Below are 23750 nucleotides of genomic sequence, written 5' to 3'. Positions count from 1 at the left end.
CCATTTGGGGTTTTCTTGGGCAAGATACTGGAGCGGTCTGCTATTTCCTTCTCCAGCTCATTTTACAGATGAAAAAACTGAGGCAAACAGAAGTAATTTGCCTAGAGTCACACAGTCTGAGACCGACTCCAAACCCAAGTTTTCTGACCCCAGGATCCATTCACTTTGCCACCTACTGGACCATATGCAAAAAAGAAGCATAAATTTCATAATATTCATAGTTTCACAGAAGAGACATTATAATTTAATGCTTAAAAATACCCTAGCTTTTTCATGGGGATCACATTTTTGAAGTGATTCAGACTGAAAAAGTATAAACAGACCTTTTTATTTTATACAAGATTACATCATCAATTATCTGTGTATTTATCTATGTAACTATCATCTAAATATCCATCCATCTATCTATCTATCCATCTATTCACAGCTGTTCCATATCAGGAATTACCTACAGTCAATCATTCACCTAATGTTTGACTTTCTCCAGTCACTTAGAAAACGTTCAAGTTGTCTCCTTCTCCAGCTCATTTCATGTATGCTTGTGGAGTACAACCTAAAATAAAGCCCAATTTTTCAGCATGTGGATCTGAAGGCTGGAGGTGAAATCAACCTGTATATATTAAAAATTGCTTTGTAGATTTTCACCTGGGTGGAGAATTCATCTAGGCTATTTATTGGAAAATGTTAAAACTGGAAAGCACCTTAGAGATAATCATTCTAGTCTATCCCTTCATTTTGCCAAAGAGAAAACTTGGGGCTCAGAGAGTTTGTGACCTGCTCAAATGTATATTCCTATAGCTATTTCGTGGTAGAGTTGGGTCCCGAACCCAGACCTTTGACTTCCTCATCTTTTTCTCCTTCAAAGCCTCAGAAGGCAAGTTTATGTTTTGGGATTGTGAAGGATATGAAACATAATTAAAAAATAAAATCTCATATGTAAAAATCAAATCATGATGGACAAGAACTATAAAATAATGGGCTATAAAACAATGTGATAGTTTTTGACCTGTTCTCTAGTTTGAGTGAGATTGAGAGAGACAAATGACAAGCTGGTATGTGGAATGTGGCATCCTGAGGTAAGTACAAATTCAGACCAGTCTCTTATGCCCTTTCTATGTCTGCCCCTGAATCTACAGGGAGAATTAATGTTCATAATGATACCTGGAGAACAATATGGATAACAGATAGTGGATGGAGAGTGTCCCTCAGGTTTCATGAGGACCTGAGTTTAAATTCAGTCTCTGAAAGATAACAACTTCTCACTGCCCTAAGTAACACTTTAAAAAAGAGCAAGTGGAAAACTAGTTTCAGATATATATTGGCATCAGGAAGTCCCTACACAAGTGAAATCACACGTCCAATCAAAAGTAAAAACATAACGAATAAGAGAACCCAACCCTCAGTGAAGCTTTTAGAGAGATTCACCTCTCTGTTCATTAAACTTTACATACTAAGACATAAAGGCTGGCAGGATTTTTAAGACCAAGCCTGAAACGAAAAGGGTTTTATGGTGAATCAGCTAAACTAATCCCTGCTAATGCCTTGGTTACCTAAGGGTTTACTCCCTCCCAGTTAACACCATGCTTCAAACCCTCCTCAGGAAAGCTAATTGGCCAGGATGAAGGCTCCATACAGAATATGTTTTTTTCAGATCCTTATTAAATCAGACCATGGAAGCAGCTATTTACTTAGCCTGCGTTGAGGACTAGCTAGTCTAATTTCTCATTGGCAGATAAAAGTAGTCATTATTATCTGGCTTTAGAATGCTACAGGAAAACTTCAATGGAAGTGATGATGCAGGAGCAGGGAATCGAGTATTCTGGTTAATTACAACTCATTCATAGAGCATATTCAAAAGCACTTCTCATTTATGATCTGCCTCATTAGTGAAACTCTCAACAACCGTGAGAGATAGGCAAATGGTCCAAGAACGGTTATCCCCGCTGAATGAACTAGAGCCCAAGGTCACAGAGTTAGTGAATGGCACAGTGGGAGTCAGGATCATAGAATCAGAGGTTAAGAATTGACCTTTGCCTTTGGGCAACTAGGATAGAGTGCTGGAGCTGGCGGGAGGACCTGAGTTCAAATCTGGCTCAGACACTTACTAGCTGTGGGACTCTGGACAAGTCACTTAACTCTGTTTGCCACAGTTCCTCACCTGTAAAATGAGATGGAGAAAGAAATGGCAAACCATTTCAGTATTTTGCCAAGAAAACCCCAAATGGGGTTGGGGTTGGATACGACTGAAACAACCCAATAACAATAAAAATCAGAGGTCCTCTAGTCCCCCACCCTCTCGTTTTGATTAGGAACTGGGATTTATAGAGATTAGGTGACTTGACCAAAGACACAAATAAGGAACAGAATGTGAAACTGAATCTAGTATTTTTTCCATTGTGCCACACTTGAGTTTCCCTTGAGCACTATTCTTCCAAATTCAACTTTTATGCTCTTTCCACCATACCTTTTTGCTACTGTCACAGTCACCCTAAAGGGGCTGGACAGGGGAAGGGTAAAAGTTTAGATGATGGAGAGGAGGCTAGTTGCAGGGGGACGACAGGAAGGACAGAGTCACTGTGACCAAAGAGAACAGAGTTTTACAAGAGTACTAGGCACGCTGATTTCTAGAAAATAGGGATGGGAGGATGGAGGGCAAAAGAACAGGTAAAGGAATTGCTAAAGAGAAACAACTCATTACATAATTCTGCTTGGGACAGAGCAAAAATGGGTGCAAATGAACTTGTCCTCTCTATTTTAATGAATGTAGATATACCATCCCTAGTGACTTGCTCAATTTGAAAATTATTCTCTTCCCCCTCATGTAAGAGGAGCATGGTAGGCATCCATTTATTTATTTACTTAGATTGAGGATGAAGGGAGCCAACATCTTTTCTTTTCTTAAAAGGGTTTGAAAGGTAAACCACTCACCAGTTCCTTCCTTAGCCAATGCAAAGCTTCATCAATACTCTCAAAGCTATCCAGTTTTCTAGTAGTCAGAGGTGGCTGGTCCTGGCTGTCATTCCCTTGTAGCTGCTCTTGTAGCTTCTTTAGGGAAGGCAACTCCTCTTCTCTGGATTTGCTTGGTTCTTTCCCCTCCTGCACATCAGTAGACCTGGGGAAATTCCATGTCTGCTCCTCTAGCTTGGCCTGCCATTCCAGGTAGGAAGGCCTCCGGGTCTGCAGCCTCAGTTTCTCTGTGAGGACTTTCAGGCTCAGAAGGTGGTCATCAGGAGGAGGGCTTGCCCCTAAGTACCCTCCTTCTCCTCCTGCCACTTCTTCTATGCGGATCTGAGGTGTAGCCATCCTATAACCCTGTGGTTCCCCAAAGCATTGAGGGTTGCTGGCAGCACAGTGCAGTTCCTTTCCTCTCCTTCCTCCTCCTCAGCCCCAGGCTCTTGAGGTCATTGCCTGGATGATGGTGTAGAGGATCCAGAGGACTGTGTTGCTGCTGGCTCCTGGAACCAACAAAGAAAAGCACAATGACACAATATAACTCCCTTTCAGAAATGTGGCTGGGGAGTCGATCCCAGGTTTAATATCATTCTTGGAGTCTCGATGGTTCCATACTATGTAAAGGGGCAGGAACAGACAAGAGTAAGCAGGAGTCTTTGGAGGAAATCTTTGCCAAGAAGACCCAGAAAAGGTAAGCAGAGCACCAGGCAGTGCTGAAAAGCAAGCCCTCTCTATCTCTGCTGGCAGAGGAGGGAATGTGCTTAAAAATAACCAGGAGGCTCCTTGTGCCAGGCAGGAATGTTTGCTAAGGTGCCTAGTGCCCAGGTCACAGGAATGAGTATGCAGGTTAAGTGGTGACTCCAGTGTGAACATAGCTCAAGAGGTTAACGGAAGGGTTCCTAGGATGCTGATACGAAGGTAACAATTCAAGATTTGTGCTGTTCTAAGGGGCACCCTTATAGTAATCAAATCGATCTTCCTGTTTCTCGAAAGGACATGTGAATTAATTGCTTTTTTACTCCGCTCATCAGGTCTATGACAGGAGAGATCAAAACATCCCTCCCTGGCCACCACTCTCCTATATGTGTTGCTTTCTTCTGTTAGAATATAAGCTCCTTCAGGGCAAGAACTATCTTGATTCTTGTATTGGAATCCCAGCACTTAGCGTAACAACTGGCTCTTAGGAAACATTGAAAGAAAGCTTTTAAAAAACTCATTCATTTATTCATTTATACATCCATTCATCCATTCACTTGACCATGACATGCCCTATCCCATATTACTCTCAACCAAACCATTTAACTCTATACACCAGGGATTTTTAATTTAGGGTTCATGGACCAGATGTCTAGGGGGTGGGGATCCTGTAAATTTGAATGAGAAAAAATACATCTGTATTTTCACTACCCTTAAACTGAAATTTAATATTTCCTTCAGTTATGAATGTAGGCAACAAATATTATTCTAAGAAGGAGTCCTCATGGGCTTCGTCAGACTGCCAAAGAGGTCCATGGCAAAAAAAGGTTAAGAATTCCTGCCCTGCACCCAAATGTGACCTCTCTCAACACCCCTGTGCCTTGGCTCACACTTTTCCCCCATGCCTGGAATGCCCTTCCCCATCTGTCTCTGCTGAATCTCTAGCCATCCTTTAAACTTTCAGCTCAAATGCCACCTTTTCTAGGAAGCTTTCCTGGATCCTCCTGAGGGTCCAATCTGATATCAAGTTTTGTTTTGCACCTTTGAGTGCACTTGTCATTTAACATTGTGTATCCTCTGTGCTGAAGCATGGAGCATGTCTTTTTAAAGTTTTGTACCTCACCCCTCCAATACCCCCAGCAGCAACTCAGTGCTCTGCACAGGTGAGTGCTGAACACACGTTTGTTGGGCTATGGTATTTTCTGCTTCTTAAGGTTATCGTTGATGCTAGGCATTTTTCACTTCCTACTTCCCACCAATTATCTGTGTCAAGTAGGTGTGTGCTTCTGTAAAACGATCGCCTCTGGGAAAAAAACATAAACAGGACACACTTTTAAATTTAATTTGCTTTACTGACATTTTTTTCTATCACTTTCTTAAGTTTAGACAATGAAGGAAACACTAAATCAAACCCTCGTTTGCAACATTTGCTGATTTCTGAGGTGCAAATGTTCACGCTGAAAGTTTAACAATCAGCTCCAAACCAGTTGGAGCTGGCTCCAGCACATGCCTGGAGGCATCACCCCGTTCCAGCCTGTCCTCTGCTAAAGAAAAGGAGGCGTTTTCAGCCATAGGGAAAAAGAATTGAATGTACTCGGGAGTTTACTGCTACCCAGAATAGTTGTGACTCACCTATTTGGGAGGCAATTTCTGTGATTACCTTTGGAGCACCTTCCTGCAGAGCACTTTGTTTGGGTGATCTCATTTGTCCTCTTTAGGTCTTGGCCAGGGAGCCAGAAAGGATAGATTTGATTTCCATTGTGTGACATGGGAGGCCAGTATACCAAATAGGAATGTGAGCCTGGCCCTGGTCCATAATTAAACCAAGCAGAGGGTCGAGGCATCCAAAATCTCATTACCCTACTCTGTCTTCAAACAAGCAAACGCACAAAAAGTAATGGGATGAAATTAAAACAGGAGATATAAGGGTGGGCCATGAAGTAGAATTTCTTGATGTCATAGTAGTAGGAACATGACATTGGACTATGAATGTCCTTTGTCTATAGACTCTCAAGAAGAAACCAAACAGCCCTCTTTCCTGATGGCTAGGACAATCACCTATCTGAAGACAGAACCTCAAGGCTTTCTTAAGGTCCCTTCCTCATCTCTGTACCCTACCGCTTGCTCTAAGTTCTCTCTGGTAGATCTGGGATTCTTTTTTATTTCTGTCCAATCGATAAGGAATAGATTCTGACCCTCTGGACAAATTCAGAGTGTCTGAGGGAGTAGTAAATAGAACATTGGACTTTGAAATCAGAAGACCTGTGCTCAGTAATGTCTCTACCACAAAAATATCACTATGTATGAACAATTCACCTTACCTCTTTGGGCCTCAGTTTTCTAACTTGTAAAATTGGGATAATAATAAAGTACTATTCCATGGGGTTGTTAAGCAGAAAGCACTTTGGAAACCACAAAATGTTATATAATTATGAGGTCTAACGAATAAATAGAGGTATAACTAACGTTTCTCTCACCTGGACAAATAGCACAAATCAACTTAACACAAATGCCTTTGGAGACAAGGAGACCTCAACCTTGGGACATAGAACCCTTTGAAAGTGGGAGGATACAGGCACCCCAGAACACAATAAGGCAAATATTAGGTACCAATGAGGAAAGAGTCAGTCCAAGATATCACTTTAAGGGGGCAGGCAGGGGTGGTAGCTTGCTATTTTAACGAATTATTCCTTGCTAACCAAGTGCCAAGTTCAATTGTTCCTGCATGCTGGGACGCTACAAGAACCTCTAAATTTCAGAACTCCAGTACAAAACTCCAGCTGTCACTACCATAGTAGTGGCTCAGGACATTTTAAAACCAGAATTCTCCTGGATCCAAAAGAAAAGGAGTCTTCTTCTAGAGCATCTCCCAATCACTCCCTGCCTTTACCCAAACCTTTCCTTGAAGCTCTGCAGGATGTAGTAGGTGGAGATACTCATTGTGTGTCTTACACTCTTAACTCCCACAGGGGTTCCATAACACTGAAGTCATAACTGTAATTATTTCTACTAAATCCCTTTGAAGAAGATGTGATTTAAGATTTTTTTAAATGTAGGATAGGCTTTGTTGTCCTTTTGTGAAGTGATAAAAAAGAATGGAAGTTGAGACATAGTCAAGTATACTTGACACATCCCCACCGAGAGTGAGTGGATAGCAAAGAATTATATTGCTGGAATCTCCATAGATCTCATAGTCTGAGAGGCTTTCCCACAGTGCTCCTTGGGAGTGGGTTGTTACTGTCCCTCTGTGTTTAGGAGAAGCCAAGACAGGAAGAGAGCTGTGCATTCATTAGTGGTTTCTAATTGTGACACTTAATTGGCAGGGTGTCTGTCTTTCTGAACTCAAATTCTGTAGGGCATTGACAGATGCAGACATAATAGCTCGGGAACCACTCTGCGGCTCTAATCCTGGTTACTGACCCATTTGATATTAATATCTATACCCTGGGGCTTCTTCAAATCTTTCCTAGGAAACCCTCAATGACTAGGCAAATTGGGTGACAGATGTACAAACATCTAACTCAATCAATGTTATTTATATGGTAACTTCTCTGAACCTCTTAGGTTTGTGAGAATCCTATGCGAAGATGCTTTGAAAAATCTGTGGATGGCTTTGAAAATATGATACATATTTAATAATATCCATTTTATCAATAAGTAATAGTGTCAGTGAGAGGCAGCATAAAGAAAGCCAGCTCAGAGTCAGGAAGACCTGAGTTCAAGTATTGCCTATGACACATACTGGCTATTTGACCTTAGGCAATAGCAAGTATTTATATTGTGCTTTCAGGTTTGCAAAGCCCTTCACAGATATTATTTATTGGATCCTCACAATGACTTTGGGTGGTAGGTGCTATTATCAATTATCCCCATTTTACAGATGAGGAAACAGGAAGATAGAGATTAAATGATTCACTCAGGATCATCCTTAGCAGCCTTCTAGGGTTAATATTTGTTGAAATCTCCCTGAAAGCCAGGTGAAATGAGTTCTAAGAGAATTTGCTGAGTAGAATTAATTGGTATTAATCTTCTGGTGCTCAGCTCATTAAGGGTGAGGGCAGTTGACTCCCTCCCAAAACTGTCTAGGTATTCAAGCAAGGCTAGACTAGAATTTCTGCAGTGATAGAAGAGGAAGGGAATTCAGTTGAATCACACAAACACTCATGGGCCCTGAAGGCTAGAGTGGGCTCCTACCTACTAATCTAAGGCCAGATGTGTTCAAGGGAGCAACATGAGCCTCATGACTCAGGAACTGAGTGGGTGGCTACAGATGGGCAGAAAGAACACAATGAGCCATCCATCAAAAAAGAGGATCTTAGGGCCAAGAGAGTCATGTAGAAACCAGGGCTTACAGAGTTTGGGGGTGGTGGGGGTGGTGGGGGTGGTGGAAGAATTGGGCTTGGAGTCCTGAGTCTGTCACTTCTTAATGAGATGATCTTTCATCAAGTCACTCAGAACTTCAGCGTCTTTAGCTACCAAATGGGTGGACTAGGCTACCTATCTCACAGGTGATTCTGAAAATCAAATAAATCTATAGAAAATGAGCCCCACATTTTGAAAGCTGAAAATAAAAAAGTTAAATCAATGAAAAGCATATCCATATTGAGTACTCTTAGTAATGATAAAATACTTACATAAATATAAGCCAATATACCATATACCATATAAATAACAATTCATAAATTCAGTCAAATTTCACAAATGTTTAAGTACCTGTATTTACTGATTTCCACAGAAGCTCAAACTGTAGGTTCAGATTCCACCAGATTTGTTAGGGAAACTAGGTGGCCCACTGCATAGAGTTCTGGCCCTGGAGTCAGGAAGACCTGAGTTCAAATGCAGCCTCAGACACTTCCTAGCTTTGTGACTCTGGGCAAGTCACTTAACCCTGTCTACTTCAGTTTCCTTATCTGTAAAATGAATTGTTGAAGGAAATGACCAACCACTCCAGTAACTTTGCCAAGAAAACCCCAAATGGAGTCACGAAGAGTCAGACATGACTAAACAGCAACACTAGAAGAGGCTGCTATAAGGTCCCCTTGTAGCCTGTTGCAGGATACTGGACTGCTAATCCCACAAAGTTAGGCACTAGGTCATAGCCAAGCCTTTTATCTCTCCCTACCTCCAGGAACTAGCCCAAGAATCCTGCACCTGTTAGTTGCTTAATGAATATTTGTCAAATGAATAAATGAATTGAACATTCCCCTATCTCTTTATTTTTGTTTTAATGAACAGAAATCTATTTTCCTCTCCCTCCCATCCCCCAATCTTTTATAAAAAAGAAGGAAACAAACATTATAACAAAAATGATACGTCTTGTTCTGTGCCCTAAATCTATCATCTCTCCGTAACAGCATGTTCCATTACTGATCCTCTGGAATCATGAATGGCTATTGTATTGACATTGAGGTTTTATAACTTTCAAAGTTCTTTGTTTTCACAAATTGTTCTCCTGGTTCTGCTCATTCAATTCTTCATCAGTTCATGAAACTTCTCCAAACTGTTCATTTTTGTTATAGTAATGTTACACTATAAATCGTTTTTGATTTTGCTTCTTTGAGTAGCTCATAGAAGTCTTTCCACATCTCTTTGAAATCATCTCTGTTCCTTTCTTAGAGCACAATAATGTTGCATTAATTTGAGCACCAAAAATTGTTCATTTATGTTACTGCTGAAATGCCTTTTTGCCTGTTTTATTCTCTGTTATTAGGGACTGCTCTGTGTATGGGGGAGGGAGCCATATTGGGAAATAAGGGTAATGTAGAAGGAGGAAAAGGAGGAGAAGAAGGAAGGAACAGCAGGCAAAGGGGTGTTTCAGGGAGTCCAGCTACATAAAATCATAATCTCAGGAATGCTCATGATTGAGAGAGAGAGAGAGAGAGAATATGTGTGTGTGTGTGTGGGGGGGTATGTGTGTGTGGGTGTGTGCGTTTGTGTATGTTGGGGGGGCCACAATCAGATATGAATGTCTGATGACCCTGAAATGCATACACACATGGGACCCAGTAGACTATGAGTTTCTTGGGAGTAGGGACCGGGTGTTTATTGTACCCAGTTTGTTTTGTCTTTCTTCTTATCCCCTTTGTACCATACCTGGCACACAGTAGGTACTTAATAAAAACTTGTTGATTGATTGACTGTATGAAAGTGTTGGCTTCTGTTCTTGGTGAGGCTCCAGATTCAGGCTTGCTCCTGGCCTTGGTCTCATTTCTTCACAGCAATAAAGTGAAACACCTTGCAGATCTTAGGTGGGTCTAGTGAATCATTCAGCTAACATCTTTGCCACTTTGTGATATAATCTGTTTACTTGGGAACCTGTCAAACCCACTTCCTAGGCAGGGAACACTGGTGTTAACAAGTACTGTTGGCTTGTGCTTTGCTGGTTCTCACACTGTGAATGGAGGGAGCATTTTTGTTTCTAAGAGGTGAAGCTCCCCCTTCCCACTACACTTTCTGCAATTCTATTCACCTTCAACACTCACTACGGGACTTGAGGGCACTGAAATGGGAAACAGCAGGACTAGGTAAATTGGATTCCAGGCAATCCCTATACCTGCAAGTAACCTGGGCAAGTCATTTCATTTTCCTGAGGCTAGTTCCTCATCGGTATAATGAAGTTAACAATGTCTGCCCCGCATATCCAATATGTCATCACATTTTATCATTTCTACCTTGACGAGATCTTTCAAATACACCCCCTTCTCTTTAATCACATCTACACCTTACTTTAGCCTTTCAACATCACCTCTCAGTTGGATTATTGTAACAACCTTCTAATTGGTCTCTTTGCCTGTGGTCTCTCCCCACACCAAGCCATTCTCCATTCTGCCACCAAAGGGATTTTCCTATAGCATCGGTCTAAGCCATGTTACTCAATCTTACTCAGTAAATGTTGGTGGCTCCCGTATATTACCTCCAGTATCAAATATACAGTGCTTTGTTTGACATTTAAAACCTGGCCCTTTTTTCTTTCATACATTATTCCCTTCCACATACCCTACAATCCAACTCTACCAGCCTACCGGCTGGTCCTCACTTACAACAGTCCACCTGACTTTGCAATGACTGCTTCCCACTCCTTCCAATCCCCCCCCCCCCCCACTTAACCTTCTTCACTTCCTATAAGACTCAGTTTAAATCCCACCTTCTGTAGAAGGACTTTTGGGGTCCTGTGCTTACTAGAGGTGACTTCCCTCTAAGATGACCTTCCATCTACTTTGTATATATTCTATATGTACATCGACTTTGATGTCTCCACTATTAGACTATGAGCTCCTCAAGGTAATGAACAGTGTTTTTGCTTTTCTTTGTATCTCCAGTGTTTAGCAGTGTCTGGTACATGTTGTTGTTCAGTTGTTTTCAGTAATGTCCAACTCTTCATGACCCCATTTGGGGTTTTCTCAGCAAAGATACTGGAGCAGTTTGCCATTTCCTTCTACAACTCATTTTACAGATGAGGAAACTGAGGCAAACAGGGTGATATGCCCTTGGTCACACCACTAGTGTCTGAGGCTACATTTGAACTCAAATCTTCCTGACTCCAGGCCTGACATCCTAGCCACTGTGCTACTTTGCTATCTTTCTGGCACATAGTAAGTATTTAATAAATGTTTATTCACTCTCTCCTTCCTTTCTTGGCTCTAGTCCTGATTCTAGATTACCTTCTTCTCTAGAACCCAACGCTTCACTCTGGAAAAAATTATTCTTCCCCTTCAGCCTCTTTCTCTGATTGGTCAGTTCCTTCCAGGACATCCATTTTAAGGAAAGTGCCCAGGTCAGCCATGTGCACTTTTTCATTCTTTGCTGGACTCCACTTTTATCTCTGTACCTCTTTCCCCACTATTCCCTTGTGGGTAGAGTAATAGTAATCATAGCAGCTAGCATCTGTATCTACTTTAAGGTCTGCAAAATGCTTTAACAAATATTTGATTCCCACCACAATTCTAGGAGGTATATTTTATCATTATCCCCATTCTACAGATGAGGAAACTGAGGCAGGTTCAATGACTTGCCATGGATATAAGAGCTAGTAAGTGTCTGAGGACATATTTGAACTCAACCTCCCTGACACCAGTACTCTATTTACTTGCCACCTCCTGCCCCCACCTTTCAGCTTCCTTTTATGTATCGTCATCCATCATTAAGATGTGAACTCCTTGATGGTAAAGGCTATCTTTCACATATCTGTATTTTCAGTTCTTAGCACAGTGCCTCATTCATAGGATTTTTTGCTTCATTTTCTTTTGTTTGCTTTTCAAACTCAGGATCTCAGAATCCATGTACATATCTTTAAAAAAGATTTCCTTAACCTGCAGTACAACAAGTTCTTCTAACCTTCTAGTTCAACCCCTGAGCTCCCAGCCTTCCTTATGATTCACACCTATTGTTCCCTGACAATTGAAAAGAAGACAGATGTGGTAGTTGACAGTACAGCATCGTGGAACATGATTCTACTGTTTGGTTTGGTTTGGTTTTCATGGAATCACAGCACCTGAGAGTTGGAAGGGAGCTCAATAGCCATTGAGTGCAATGCACACAGGAAAGGAATCCTCCTGGGGACATGTCTGGCTTCTGCTTGAAGGCTTCCAAGGAAGGGGACCTCTGCCCTCTGGAAGCTGCCCATCCCATTCCATTTCAGAAGGGTTTTTTCCTTACATCATGCCTTAATTTGCCTCTTTGTAGCTTCCTAATTCTGCTGTGTGGGGCCAAACAGAGTAAGTCTAAATTCCCTTCCACTACACAGCCCTTTAAACACTGGAAGATAACTTTCATCTCCTGTCACAGCCCTCCTCACACTCCTGCCCCAGCCTTTCTTCCCAGGGCTAGGTCCTAGGTCTCCAAGGTCCTTCAGCTGATTGTTATTTGGATTTGAAACCCCTCACCATCTTAGAACTTGCACTCCCCTGAGTGCTCTAGCTTCTCCAAGTCATTCTTTAAAAATGGTGATCTGAACTAGACAAACAAAACTGGATATTTTCAAGAAAGGTATTTCTAATTCTAGTCTTTATATTAAAATATTGTTATAAATATATGTGTTTATATATGTATACATTTAATATATAAATATATTAAAAATGTTGGTATTTTGGGTTATAAAGTCTGATGAATTATTTCCACTATTAACCATGTAAAATTTTTTCTTCATATATGTTATGACATCTGAAATACCTGGCTTACAGGGAACATTTAATAAATGCTTATTAACAGACTGATTACCTCACAAAATTCTTGTGAGAATCAAATTAGATAATGTGAATCAAATTTCTTTGCAAATAATCATAAGGTTCTATGTATAGTAAATGTCACAAAAGGCAATTTTATAGTATTGTGTGGTGTGTATAACTGGTGTGATGTAATAAACTGTTACAGGAGTCAAAATGACGTGAGTTCAAATTCTGCTTTGGATACTGGCTGGCTCTATGACCCTGGGCAAAATCTCTCAGCATTAGGAGGCAACCTACCAAAGCAACAAACAAGATTCAGGGAAGTCCCAGAGGTCTTGAGAAAGGGATCTCTTGCACCTGGGAGATCTCTATTATTGAAGTTGATAAAACCACTCTTACCCTATGACAATGCGGAGCCGCTGGACATTCTCAAATGACACAATGAAATTCATGTTTCAAGAAGAATAAACTGCTGAAGGAGAGAGGGAAAAAAGGAAGAAACTGGTAGAAGGGGAAGTAGGAGAATTACAGTAGGTGATGGCCTGGAGTAACAGCAAGGCTGATGGAACAGAAGGCTTGGTTTGTAAGACCCATTTCCAAGAAAAGGAGAACAGGATGGACCATGTTGTGTAGTAGACAAGACAATGGAAGGATCTGATGTTAGAGAATCTGGGTTCAGAGAGGAGCCAAGATGGCAGAGTAGAAAGATACGCATATGCTAGCTCCGAAACCCACAGCCCATAAAATACCTGTAAAGAAGAACTCCCAACAAATTCTGGAGCAGTAGAAGCCACAGAACAATGGAGCAGAGGAGATTTCTGTTCCAGAGAGCCCTGAAAACCTGACTCGAAAGGTCTGTCGTGCACTGGACCCGGAGCAGAGCCCAGCCTTGCCTTGGCCGAGTGGTAGCGAGGGGAACAGATCTGAACAGGTTTCAGGGATGGGATCTCCAGTGGCTGCGCAGGTCCCTCCACCCACAGGCCCCAAAGGTCAGTGAGAGAGTCTTTTTGGCTCTCTGAGAGGGGAGCAGGGTGTCTCCATAACTCAGGCCCCCTCGGGGGGCAGAAGCAGAGGCAGCAGCAGCCCAGGGCTCCCAAAGCAGGCAGGAGCTCGTTGTTGAAGGTCTCTGAGTAAACCCCCTGAAGGAACTAAGCCCTGAGAGGCAGCCCTGCCCCAAACTGAGCACCTAAACTTAATCTCACACTGAATAGCAGCCCTGCCCCCGCCCAAAGCCCTGAGGCTGGGAAGCAGCATTTGAATCTCAGACCTCAAGCTCTGGCTGGGAGGATCTGGAGGTGAAGTGGGTGTGAAGAGAATACTCAGAAGTCAAGTCACTGGCTGGGAAAATGCCCAGAAAAGGGAAAAAAATAAGACTATAGAAGGTTACTTTCTTGGTGAACAGATAATTCCTCCCTTCCTTTCTGATGAGGAAGAACAATGCTTACCATCAGGGAAAGACACAGAAGTCAAGGCTTCTGTATCCCACACATCCAAAATAAATATTCCATGGGCTCAGGCCATGGAAGAGCTCAAAAGGGATTTTGAAAATCAAGTTAGAGAGGTGGAGGAAAACTGGGAAGAGAAATGAGAGAGATGCAAGAAAAGCATGAAAAGCAGGTCAGCACCTTGCTAAAAGAGACCTAAAAAAATGCTGAAGAAAATAACACCTTGAAAAATAGGCTACCTCAATTGGCAAAAGACATTCAAAAAGCCAATGAGGAGAAGAATGCTTTCAAAAGCAGAATTAGCCAAATGGAAAAGGAGGTCAAAAGCTCACTGAAGAAAATAGTTCTTTCAAAATTAGAATGGAAGAGATGGAGGCTAATGACTTTATGAGAAACCAAGAAATCACAAAACAAAACCAAAAGAATGAAAAAATGGAAGATAATGTGAAATATCTCATTGGAAAAACAACTGACCTGGAAAATAGAACCAGGAGAGACAATTTAAAAATTATGGGACTACCTGAAAGCCATGATCAAAAAAAGAGCCTAGACATCATCTTTCATGAAATTATCAAGGAAAACTGCCCTGAGATTCTAGAACCAGAGGGCAAAATAAGTATTCAAGGAATCCACAGAACACCACCTGCAAGAGATCCAAAAAGAGAAACTCCTAGGAACATTGTGGCCAAATTCCAGAGTTCCCTGGTCAAGGAGAAAATATGGCAAGCAGCTAGAAAGAAACAATTCAAGTATTGTGGAAATACAATCAGGATAACACAAGATCATCTAGCAGCTTCTACATTAAGGGATCGAAGGGCATGGAATAGGATATTCCAGAAGTCAAAGGAACTAGGACTAAAACCAAGAATCACCTACCCAGCAAAACTGAGTAAAATACTTCAGGGGAAAAAAATGGTCTTTCAATGAAATTGGGGACTTTCAAGCATTCTTGATGAAAAGACCAGAGCTGAAAAGAAAATTTGACTTTCAAACACAAAATTGAAGAGAAGCATGAAAAGGTAAACAGCAAAGAGAATTCATAAGGGACTTACTAAAGTTGAACTGTTTACATTCCTACATGGAAAGACAATATTTGTAACTCTTGAAACTTTTCAGTATCTGGGTAGTGGGTAGGATTACACATGCACACACGCACACACACACACACAGAGACAGAGAGCACAGAGTGAATTGAATAGGATGGGATCATATCTTAAAAAAATGAAATTAAGCAGTGAGAGAGATATATTGGGAGGAGAAAGGGAGAAATGGAATGGGGCAAATTATCTCTCATAAAAGAGGCAAGCAAAAGACTTATTAGTGGAGGGATAAAGAGGGGAGGTGAGAGAAAAACATGAAGTTTACTTTCATCACATTGCACTAAAGGAAGGAATAAAATGTACAATCATTTATGTATGAAAACCTATCTTTACAATACAGGAAAGTGGGGGGAAGGGGGATGATGGAAGGGAGGGCAATGGGAGGAGGGAGCAATTAGAAGTCAACACTCTTGGGGAGGGACAGGATCAAAAGAGAGAATAGAAGCAATGGGGGGTGGGATAGGATGGAGGGAAATATAGTTAGTCTTACACAACACGACTATTATGGAAGTCATTTGCAAAACTACACAGATATGGCCTATATTGAATTGTTTGCCTTCCCAAAGGGAATGGGTGGGGAGGGAGGGATGAAGAGAAGTTGGAACTCAGAGTTTTAGGAACAACTGTTGAGTACTGTTCTAGGAAATAAGAAATACAAGTAATGAGGTACAGAAAGTTATCTGGCCCTACAGACAAAAGAGAAGATGGGGACAAGGGAAGGGAGGGATGATAGAAGAGAGGGCAGATTGGTGATAGGGGCAATTAGAATGCTCAGTGTTTTGGGGTGGGGGGAGGGGACAAATGGGGAGAAAATTTGGAACCCAAAATTTTGTGAAAATGAATGTTAAAAGTTAAATAAATTTTTAAAAAAAGAGAGAATCTGGGTTCAGATCCCAAGGAATCCTACAACTTATTATCACTATAATCTAGAGTAAATGATTTTCCTTCTTTAGGCCTCAGTTTCCTCCTCTGTAAAATGAAGCATTTGGTTATTATTGTCATTCAGTCATTTCAGTCATCTCCAACTCTTCATGATCCCTTTATGGGATTTTCTTGGCAAAGATACTGGAGGGGTTTGCCTTTTCCTTCTCCTCATTTTACAGAGGAGGAACTAAGGCAAACAGGGTTAAGTGATTTGCCCACAGCTAGTAAGTGTCTGAGGCCAGATCTGAGGTAAAAGACAGCAGATCTTAAATCAGGGAATCAAATTATGGTGCCAGCAGAAGATGGGGGACAGATTATCAAGGCTGTGGTCTGGCTAGTCTCTGATCCAAGAAAGGCACAGAGACTAGGAGGTTCACTACCCCAAAGGGGTTAGTGTGAATTAGTTTGTGTTCCTTTTCCTTGTAACAGCAAGGTAAGATCAGATCACTGAGAGGGTAGGAATTTTGATGAAAGGGTGGGAAGAGGCATAGATTTGTCCAGAATGAGACAGACCTGAATGGGTTAGGACATCATAGGGGTACTTAGGGTGCTAGGTTCCCATGGAGGAAGAGGATATAAAAAGCTAGGAGGCACACACATAAAGAGAAGGTAGAAGGAGAATATTTTACCTACTTCATAATTTTGTCCTGGACCAGTCTTAGAATTAGAAATGGGTCCTCTCACATCCAAGACTCAGGAATTGATGTAAGAAGGAAGGGCTGCGTACCCTTTGAACCAACTATATCACTACTAGGCCTATTTACCAAAGAGACCAGAGAAAGGGGAAAGGACCCATATTTACAAAAAAAATTGATAGCAGTTCTTTTCATGGAGACAAAGAACTGAAAATTAAAGGGGTGCCCATCAATTGGGGAATGATGGAACAAATACCGGTATATGAATGTAAGAGAATACTGTCATGCCATAAGTGATGATCAAGGGAGGAATCTGGAGACTGATATTGATCAAAGTGAGTACAACTAGGTGAACAATTGATACAATAATAATTGCATTATAAAGACAAACCCCTTGTTAAGATTTAAGAACTGTGGGCAAGGCAGTGACTGACCACAATTCTAGGGGCCCCATGATACAACATTCCTGAAAAAGAGAGAAGTGACGAACTCAGAATGTGGAACCAGATTTATATTTTTTGACACGGTCAGTGCAGGAATTTGTTTTGCATGACTATGATTATTTGTTTTTGTTTTGTAATAGGGAGATAGGAAATAGAGAAAAATGGGTTTTTAATTGAAGAAAAAAAATTTTAAATAAACAGGAAAGGGGGTGGATTAAAGGAAAGATAATCAACCATTGCAGGGGATGAATGAGACTCTGAGAGGAGTATTGGAATAATGAAACAATAATACTACAAAAATATGATCTCTTTGAGTTGGAAAGACTCTCAGAGGTCTTTAACTCAACCTGCTTCCTAGGGCAGGAATCACCTAGTTATCTGGCTGACAGGTGTTCATCCAGCCTGGGCCCACTAAAGTTTGTGGATGTGGGATTAGGATAAAGGTTCATAGATCTAGAGCTTAGAGTTTATCTTTTCCAATATTTTGAATTTATGAAAAAAACTGAGGCAAATAGTTTTCACTCCTCCTCTCCCCTCTTACAGTTGGAAAAACTGAGGTGCAGAGAGGAAGAATTGCCCCAGGTTACACAGCTAATGAATGAAGTAGTGGGACTGGCCAATAAGTCTCCTAGTTTCCAGTCCACTGCCTTTTCAACATGAATCTATCCTTTTATTTGCTCGGTGAATAAAGACTCAAAACCAGGAAGATCCAAGTTCAAATCTGGCCTTAAACACTTAGTTCTATGACCTTAGGTAATTCACTTAACCTCTATTTTCCTCAATTTCCTCATAAGGAACACACAAGGAAACTGAGGCTTGGGGAGACAAAGTAATTTGCCCAAGGTAACCCAGGTGGTAAGTGGCAAACTCAAGATTCAAACCCTGCTCTGGTTGCTCCAAGTCCAAATGATCTTTCCATTATACCACACTCTGTGAAATGGCTAACATCTGAGCATGAGATATTTTTGCCCTACAGCAAATAAAAGGATCCCATGAATGAAGCTCCTCTCCTGGTACCATGCAGGAATGTTATACTAATGGGGCCCCAGAGGTAGTTATAGGGCACATAAAAACATGATCAAATGGGAAGGAGATGATGAGATACTTTCAGCTAAAGCAATCCAATGGTAGCACTATCGCCCAAATGCCCCTGAGTCTTTCATGTCAGGATGTTGTGTGAGAGTTCTATGAGAATGATAAAAAGTTGGACAAAGATTTATTTCACTGGGAAGGAGAGAAACTCTGGACTAATTATTTAGAGGTAGAAAACTCATTGCACTGCCAGGCATAGCTACGTAATCTTGACCACATCCCCTTAGTGGTGTTACAGGACAGTGTCCCACAGTCATGTTCTAATGACTACACAGGCCCAGGGCAGCTTATAGTTCTCCTTGGCAGCCATGACAGCGTTATGCAGTGCCAAAGGATGGGAGTATCTTCTTACATGAACGCAAACCTCACTGACTTCTTATTCAAGGACTTGTTCTGATTTCTAGTCTCCAATATATGATGAGCTCTCTGACCACAGATTAAAGTACAAATACGTTCTCTAGAGAATTACTGAGTCCTCTGGAAAGTGTCTTAGCTGGGAAGGACTTGGGGACTATAGGATTGAATGTTCTGAAGTGCTCTTCTAGTTCTAACTACTCCCCCTCCTCCATTTTACAGATGGGTGAATTGAGGCCCAAAGAGGAGAAATTGCACAGTTTATGAATAGAAGAGGTGAGACTGGTTACTATATCTCTTGATTCCCAGTCCACTACCCTTTCTACAACAATCTACCCTATTTTTGGTCAGATGATAGAGACTTGGATTCAGGAAGATCTGAATTCAAATTTAGTGTTAGACACTTACTGTGTGACCTAGGGCACACTTAATCACTTAATCTCTGTCTTTGCCTCAGTTTCCCCATCTGTGAAATGGGAATAATAATTGAACTTACCTCCAAAGGTCTCTGTGAGGATAAAATAATATTTGTAAAGCACCATATAAATGCTAGCCATTATTATTATAATGATTCATGAAATCTTAGATTAAGAGGTAGAAAGGCCTCTGGAAGTCTTCTAGTCCAATTCTCTCATTTACAGATACAGAAACTGAGGCCCAGAGAAATTAAGTTACTTACCCACAGTCACATAGTTAGGATTCAAATCCAGGTTATCGGACTCCAAGTCCAGGGTTTTCTCCACTGTATCATGCAAAAATGCTAAGTCCTTCACTTCCTAAAATGCATCTCTGAAGTGAATGCAATAATTTTAGATCCACAGATAGATGATCCATTTAATTAAGGTGAGGAAGAAACAAATGTAGGAAGGAAGAGAAGGAAATAATGTGGAAATAAGTGGAAGGTGTCAGAATGAACAAAAAAAGATTAACGGACTCCTAGAAGAAAGGCCCTCCATAAAGTGGAAGAAAGTATAAGGCTACATAATGTTTGTCTTACCTGACCACCCTAGCTCAGCATCATGATCCTTTCTGTCCTTCCAGTTCTCTGCCTGTGAAATCAACAGTCATTTCTCCCCCCTCCCCCATTTCTAGCTGGGATACATGAGATCATGTCTTCAAAGAACTGGGACATTCTGAATCTGCTAAGCCCATTCAGGACTTCTGGAGCCATTGGCACCTCCCGGGGAAGCAGCAGTAGGAGTATGAGGTGTCATCCTCCCTTCTCTGGTAGACGTACTGTCTGAACCATAGAAAGCTCTGATGTCCTGATAAATGTAGCCATTACTGTCCATGAACTCTTACCGGAGGAGGTCTGAGAAGGCAGGAAGAGCTGGCCCAAGGAGCAGATAAAGTCGGCAGACCTCTATGTGGTAGAATAGAAAAGTCTCAAAAACAATAAAATAAGGAAAAGGTTTCAAAACATTTCTTCCACTACTTAGGACCATAAAATCCTGGAGTTGGAAAGGACCTTAGAGAATCTAATCTAAATAAACCCTGTGTGATGAGCACCTAATAGCTAGGGCAACATTTTGCTAAGCACTTAATAAATGCTTGTCTAATTGAATTGAATCCCCTCTCTAATATTCCCTTGTGTACTCGTCTATCTTCCACTTCTGAAATGAAGAGTTCATTGCCCCTACTATGTGGCACAATGGATAGAGCCCTGGGCTTGGAATCAGGAAAACTTATCTTTATGAGTTCAGATCTGACCTCAGACACAGGCTGTGTGACCCTGGGCAAGTCACTTAATCCTGTTTGCCTCAGTTCCTCAGTTGTAAAATCATCTAGAGAAAGAAATGACAAACTACTCCAGTATCGCCAAGATAACCTCAAATGGGGTCATGAAGAATCAGACGTGATGGAAATAAATGAACACCAACAACTGGGTGATACAATACCAGATTGCTGAAACCCATGATGACAGAGGCTCCCAGAATCACGGAGACTTTGGAAGACCTTCCAAGGAGACTTGGAGGACTTCCATAGGTAGAGGATTTTGGGGGCTAGAGTATATTTAGGCATCCAGGAGAACCCACTATGTTCTAAGGTTCTATTGACCTTTGGGGAAGTGGATTTCTGCCCAAGTTTGGGGGTACCAGAAGAAGAGGTAAGAGCAAGATGCCAGTTAAGGAGTACCCAGATTGGAGAATGAGAGAAGGCTGACATGTGATAAGAGTGGCCTGGAGCTGAGACCAAGCCACATTGAGAGATGTAGCAGTTGATCAGAGTGAAGTCTGGTCAATAGCTTCTTTCATTCTCATTTGGGAAATATTCATGTGGAATTTAAATCTAATCCCTTTCTTCTAAAAATATCCCTCAGAGCAGTTGTTGGAGGTGGATGTAAGAAGGGAGAAAAATAAGATCCCAGTTGTGAATCCTAGTTGTAGCTTCCTATACCTCAGGGATATATTTATCTGCTTTTTTTGTGTTTTCTAATGGCTAATAAATTACATAGCCATTAACAGTAATTTTTTCCTAAGCCTATGAATTTATAGTTTGTGATAGAGAGAGAAAACTACACTAAGAAGAAGAGATTTCTATGCTTTTACTCAAATGGTCTGGGCTGTGGTGATAAGGGAGAATTTCTGCAATTTGGGTAATTTACTAGGAGTGCTCCATTAGATTATAAACATTAGGCTGCCTTTGAACCTGGAATGAGACTTAATAAGGAAGATGAGCAAGTAGCAGAAAGGGATAGGAGTTTGTGTGGCTGTACCCACGTACACCAGACTGGCACTGCATCACCCAACCGTAATCCCTATAGAGTCACAATAGTACTCTAAAAACTAGTCAAAAATAGTACAGTTTTGGTAGTTGTTAGGAATTCCCTACTTGCTTTAAGCAAAAATCTGCTGTCATGTAACTTCTATCTATCTGTCCTAATTCTCTACCTAGTAAAATTCTACAATTAGGCATTCATTCCTTGGGGGTCTTAAAGACTTTTTACTCTTCAAAAGTCTCACCAGGACCATTAAGAGTGATTGACATCTTAAAGCTAGTCTCGGGAGGAGAGAGAACAATGAATGGGGTAAGGGAGAGGCTCCAGAATTAAACTGTTGATTTTGAAAGATTATCTAGTCCTGGTTTCACAGCTTCTAGGAGCTGTACCTGGTCTCTCCCAGATGATTAAGAATCAACTTCCGGGTTCTGTTCTAGGTTTTACCCCCCCCCCCCCCCGCCCCCCACTGTATTCTGTGGTGCCTGTAATACAGGTAGGGAGAAAGTTGGAAGTATTGTAAGATGAGGGGCAAAGGTTGGGACAGAAGTGGAAAAAAAGGTTAGACAAAGAAATATAGTTCAGGGTCTTAACAGGAGCTTGTGTCTGATTTCTTCCTTCCTTTCCTCCTTTCTTCTTTCTTTCCTTCCTTCTTTCCTTCTTCCTTTCCTCTCTCTCTTCCTCTCTCTCTCTCCCTCCCTCCCTCTCTCTCTCTCCCTCCCTCTTCCTCTCTCTCTCTCTCTCTCTCCCTCTCTCCCTCTCTCTCTCTGTCTCTCTGTCTCTGTCTCTCTCTGTCTCTCTGTCTCTCTTTCTTTCTTCCTCTCTCTCTCTCTCTCTTTCTCTCTCTCTCTCTCTTTCTTTCTCTCTCCCTCTCTCTCTCTCTCTGTCTCTGTCTCTCTCTGTCTCTCTCTCTCTCCCTCTCTCTCTCCCTCTCTCCCTCTCTCTCTCTCTCTCTTTCCCCCTCTCTTTTTTGCTTTCTTCTTCCCAGGTAGGACAGGGGAGACAAGGCTAAGCCACCCTAGGCTCATCTAACTAAAGAAAAGCAGAAGTGAGAATCTAGCATATTTGGGGGTTTGGTCACATTTTCTTTTTATCGCTAAAACCTTGGTATTTATCTTTAATTGAGGATACAGAGTTGTGACTCCTAGCCAAATCTGAGATTTCCGCTATACAAATCAGACTGAGAAACTGAAATTATCTCTGAAAGAGGCTCAGGATACTGATGAGAAACGCCCTGGAAGGATCCTGAAGTATCAGGCTCCAGCTTCCTGGCACTGCCTGCTTGAGTCTACTGGGAACCAGCAGTGAAGAGCTATGGGTGTGTTATATTTTTTTTTTAAATTCTTGACTGAGGTTGCCATGGTGATTGGAGCAGTAGGGGACACATGCTGCTCTGGCCTTGAGCGGCTATTCTTTCCTGCCTTATCTTCCTGTGAGCTCCTGTTAGAGACAGTGAAGGGAGTCCCTGAGATGGGAGAAGAGGCACTTACTGGGTCTTGATGACATTGTTCACTCCCAAGATTTCTGGCCTTTGCTGACATTCCATTCAAAATACTCCTTCAATAACAGCAGCTGAGATCTCTTTTCAAAGAATCATTATCTAGACACCCCATTTCAACAAGGGAGGGCGAGCATTTCTACTATAATAGGATCATGCGTTTAGAGCTGCAAGGAGCCTTAGAAACCACAGTCCACCCCCTCCATTTTACAAATGAGGAAACAGAGGTACAGAGAAATGAAAGAATTTGCCTAAAGCCTTAGAGGTAGCAGAGACAGGATTCGAACCCAGGTCTTCTCCAAACCCAATGCTCTTTCCACTGCATCCTGCTGAAATGGTGAGTTTCCCACATCCAAAAATGAATCCCTGTCTGGGCCTGGTGTGACTTTTGGCAAGGAGAGTTCTGACAGTGGATGGATGATGATATTTTGATATGGTCTTTTCATTTAAAGAGGTACAATATTTTATTCTCCTATCTGAACCATATACTTACTCCAAGTTGATATCTTCTTTATTTTCTGAACTCAACAAGGGCATTTCATTCTCTGGGTTATTACTCATTCTTTGTCTTTAGCACCATGCAAAAGAGGTAGCAATTTGGAATGAAAGAATAGTGGAGTATAGGTAAATGTTTAACAACCAGCTCTCTCAGGAAGAGGAATTTATCCTTCTAATAGCCAGAACTACTGTATGGAAGGTAGTATAATATATTGGGAAAGGCCTTTGACTCA

At 41.5% G+C, this 23750-nt stretch overlaps 1 protein-coding gene across 2 annotated transcripts in view; it reads right to left on the bottom strand.

Moving 5' to 3' along the window:
- The window catches only part of FAM167A (family with sequence similarity 167 member A), a 52436-nt gene that overhangs the window by 13664 nt on the left and 15022 nt on the right, over positions 1 to 23750 (bottom strand). The window contains exons 1-2 of one of the 2 annotated variants that reach the window (XM_072634402.1): positions 19803 to 19887; positions 2929 to 3455 (exon numbers count right to left, since the gene is read on the bottom strand). In XM_072634402.1, the coding sequence (XP_072490503.1) occupies positions 2929 to 3303 (375 nt within the window). In that variant the 5' untranslated portion in view covers positions 3304 to 3455; positions 19803 to 19887. Of the gene's footprint in view, positions 1 to 2928; positions 3456 to 19802; positions 19888 to 23750 lie in introns of those variants that run through there. The other variant, XM_072634401.1, reaches the window with a different exon arrangement.

Source organism: Notamacropus eugenii, chromosome 1, assembly GCF_028372415.1.
Source record: "Notamacropus eugenii isolate mMacEug1 chromosome 1, mMacEug1.pri_v2, whole genome shotgun sequence".
Classification (NCBI taxonomy): domain Eukaryota; kingdom Metazoa; phylum Chordata; class Mammalia; order Diprotodontia; family Macropodidae; genus Notamacropus; species Notamacropus eugenii.
This window is presented reverse-complemented; position numbering and strand designations above follow the sequence as displayed.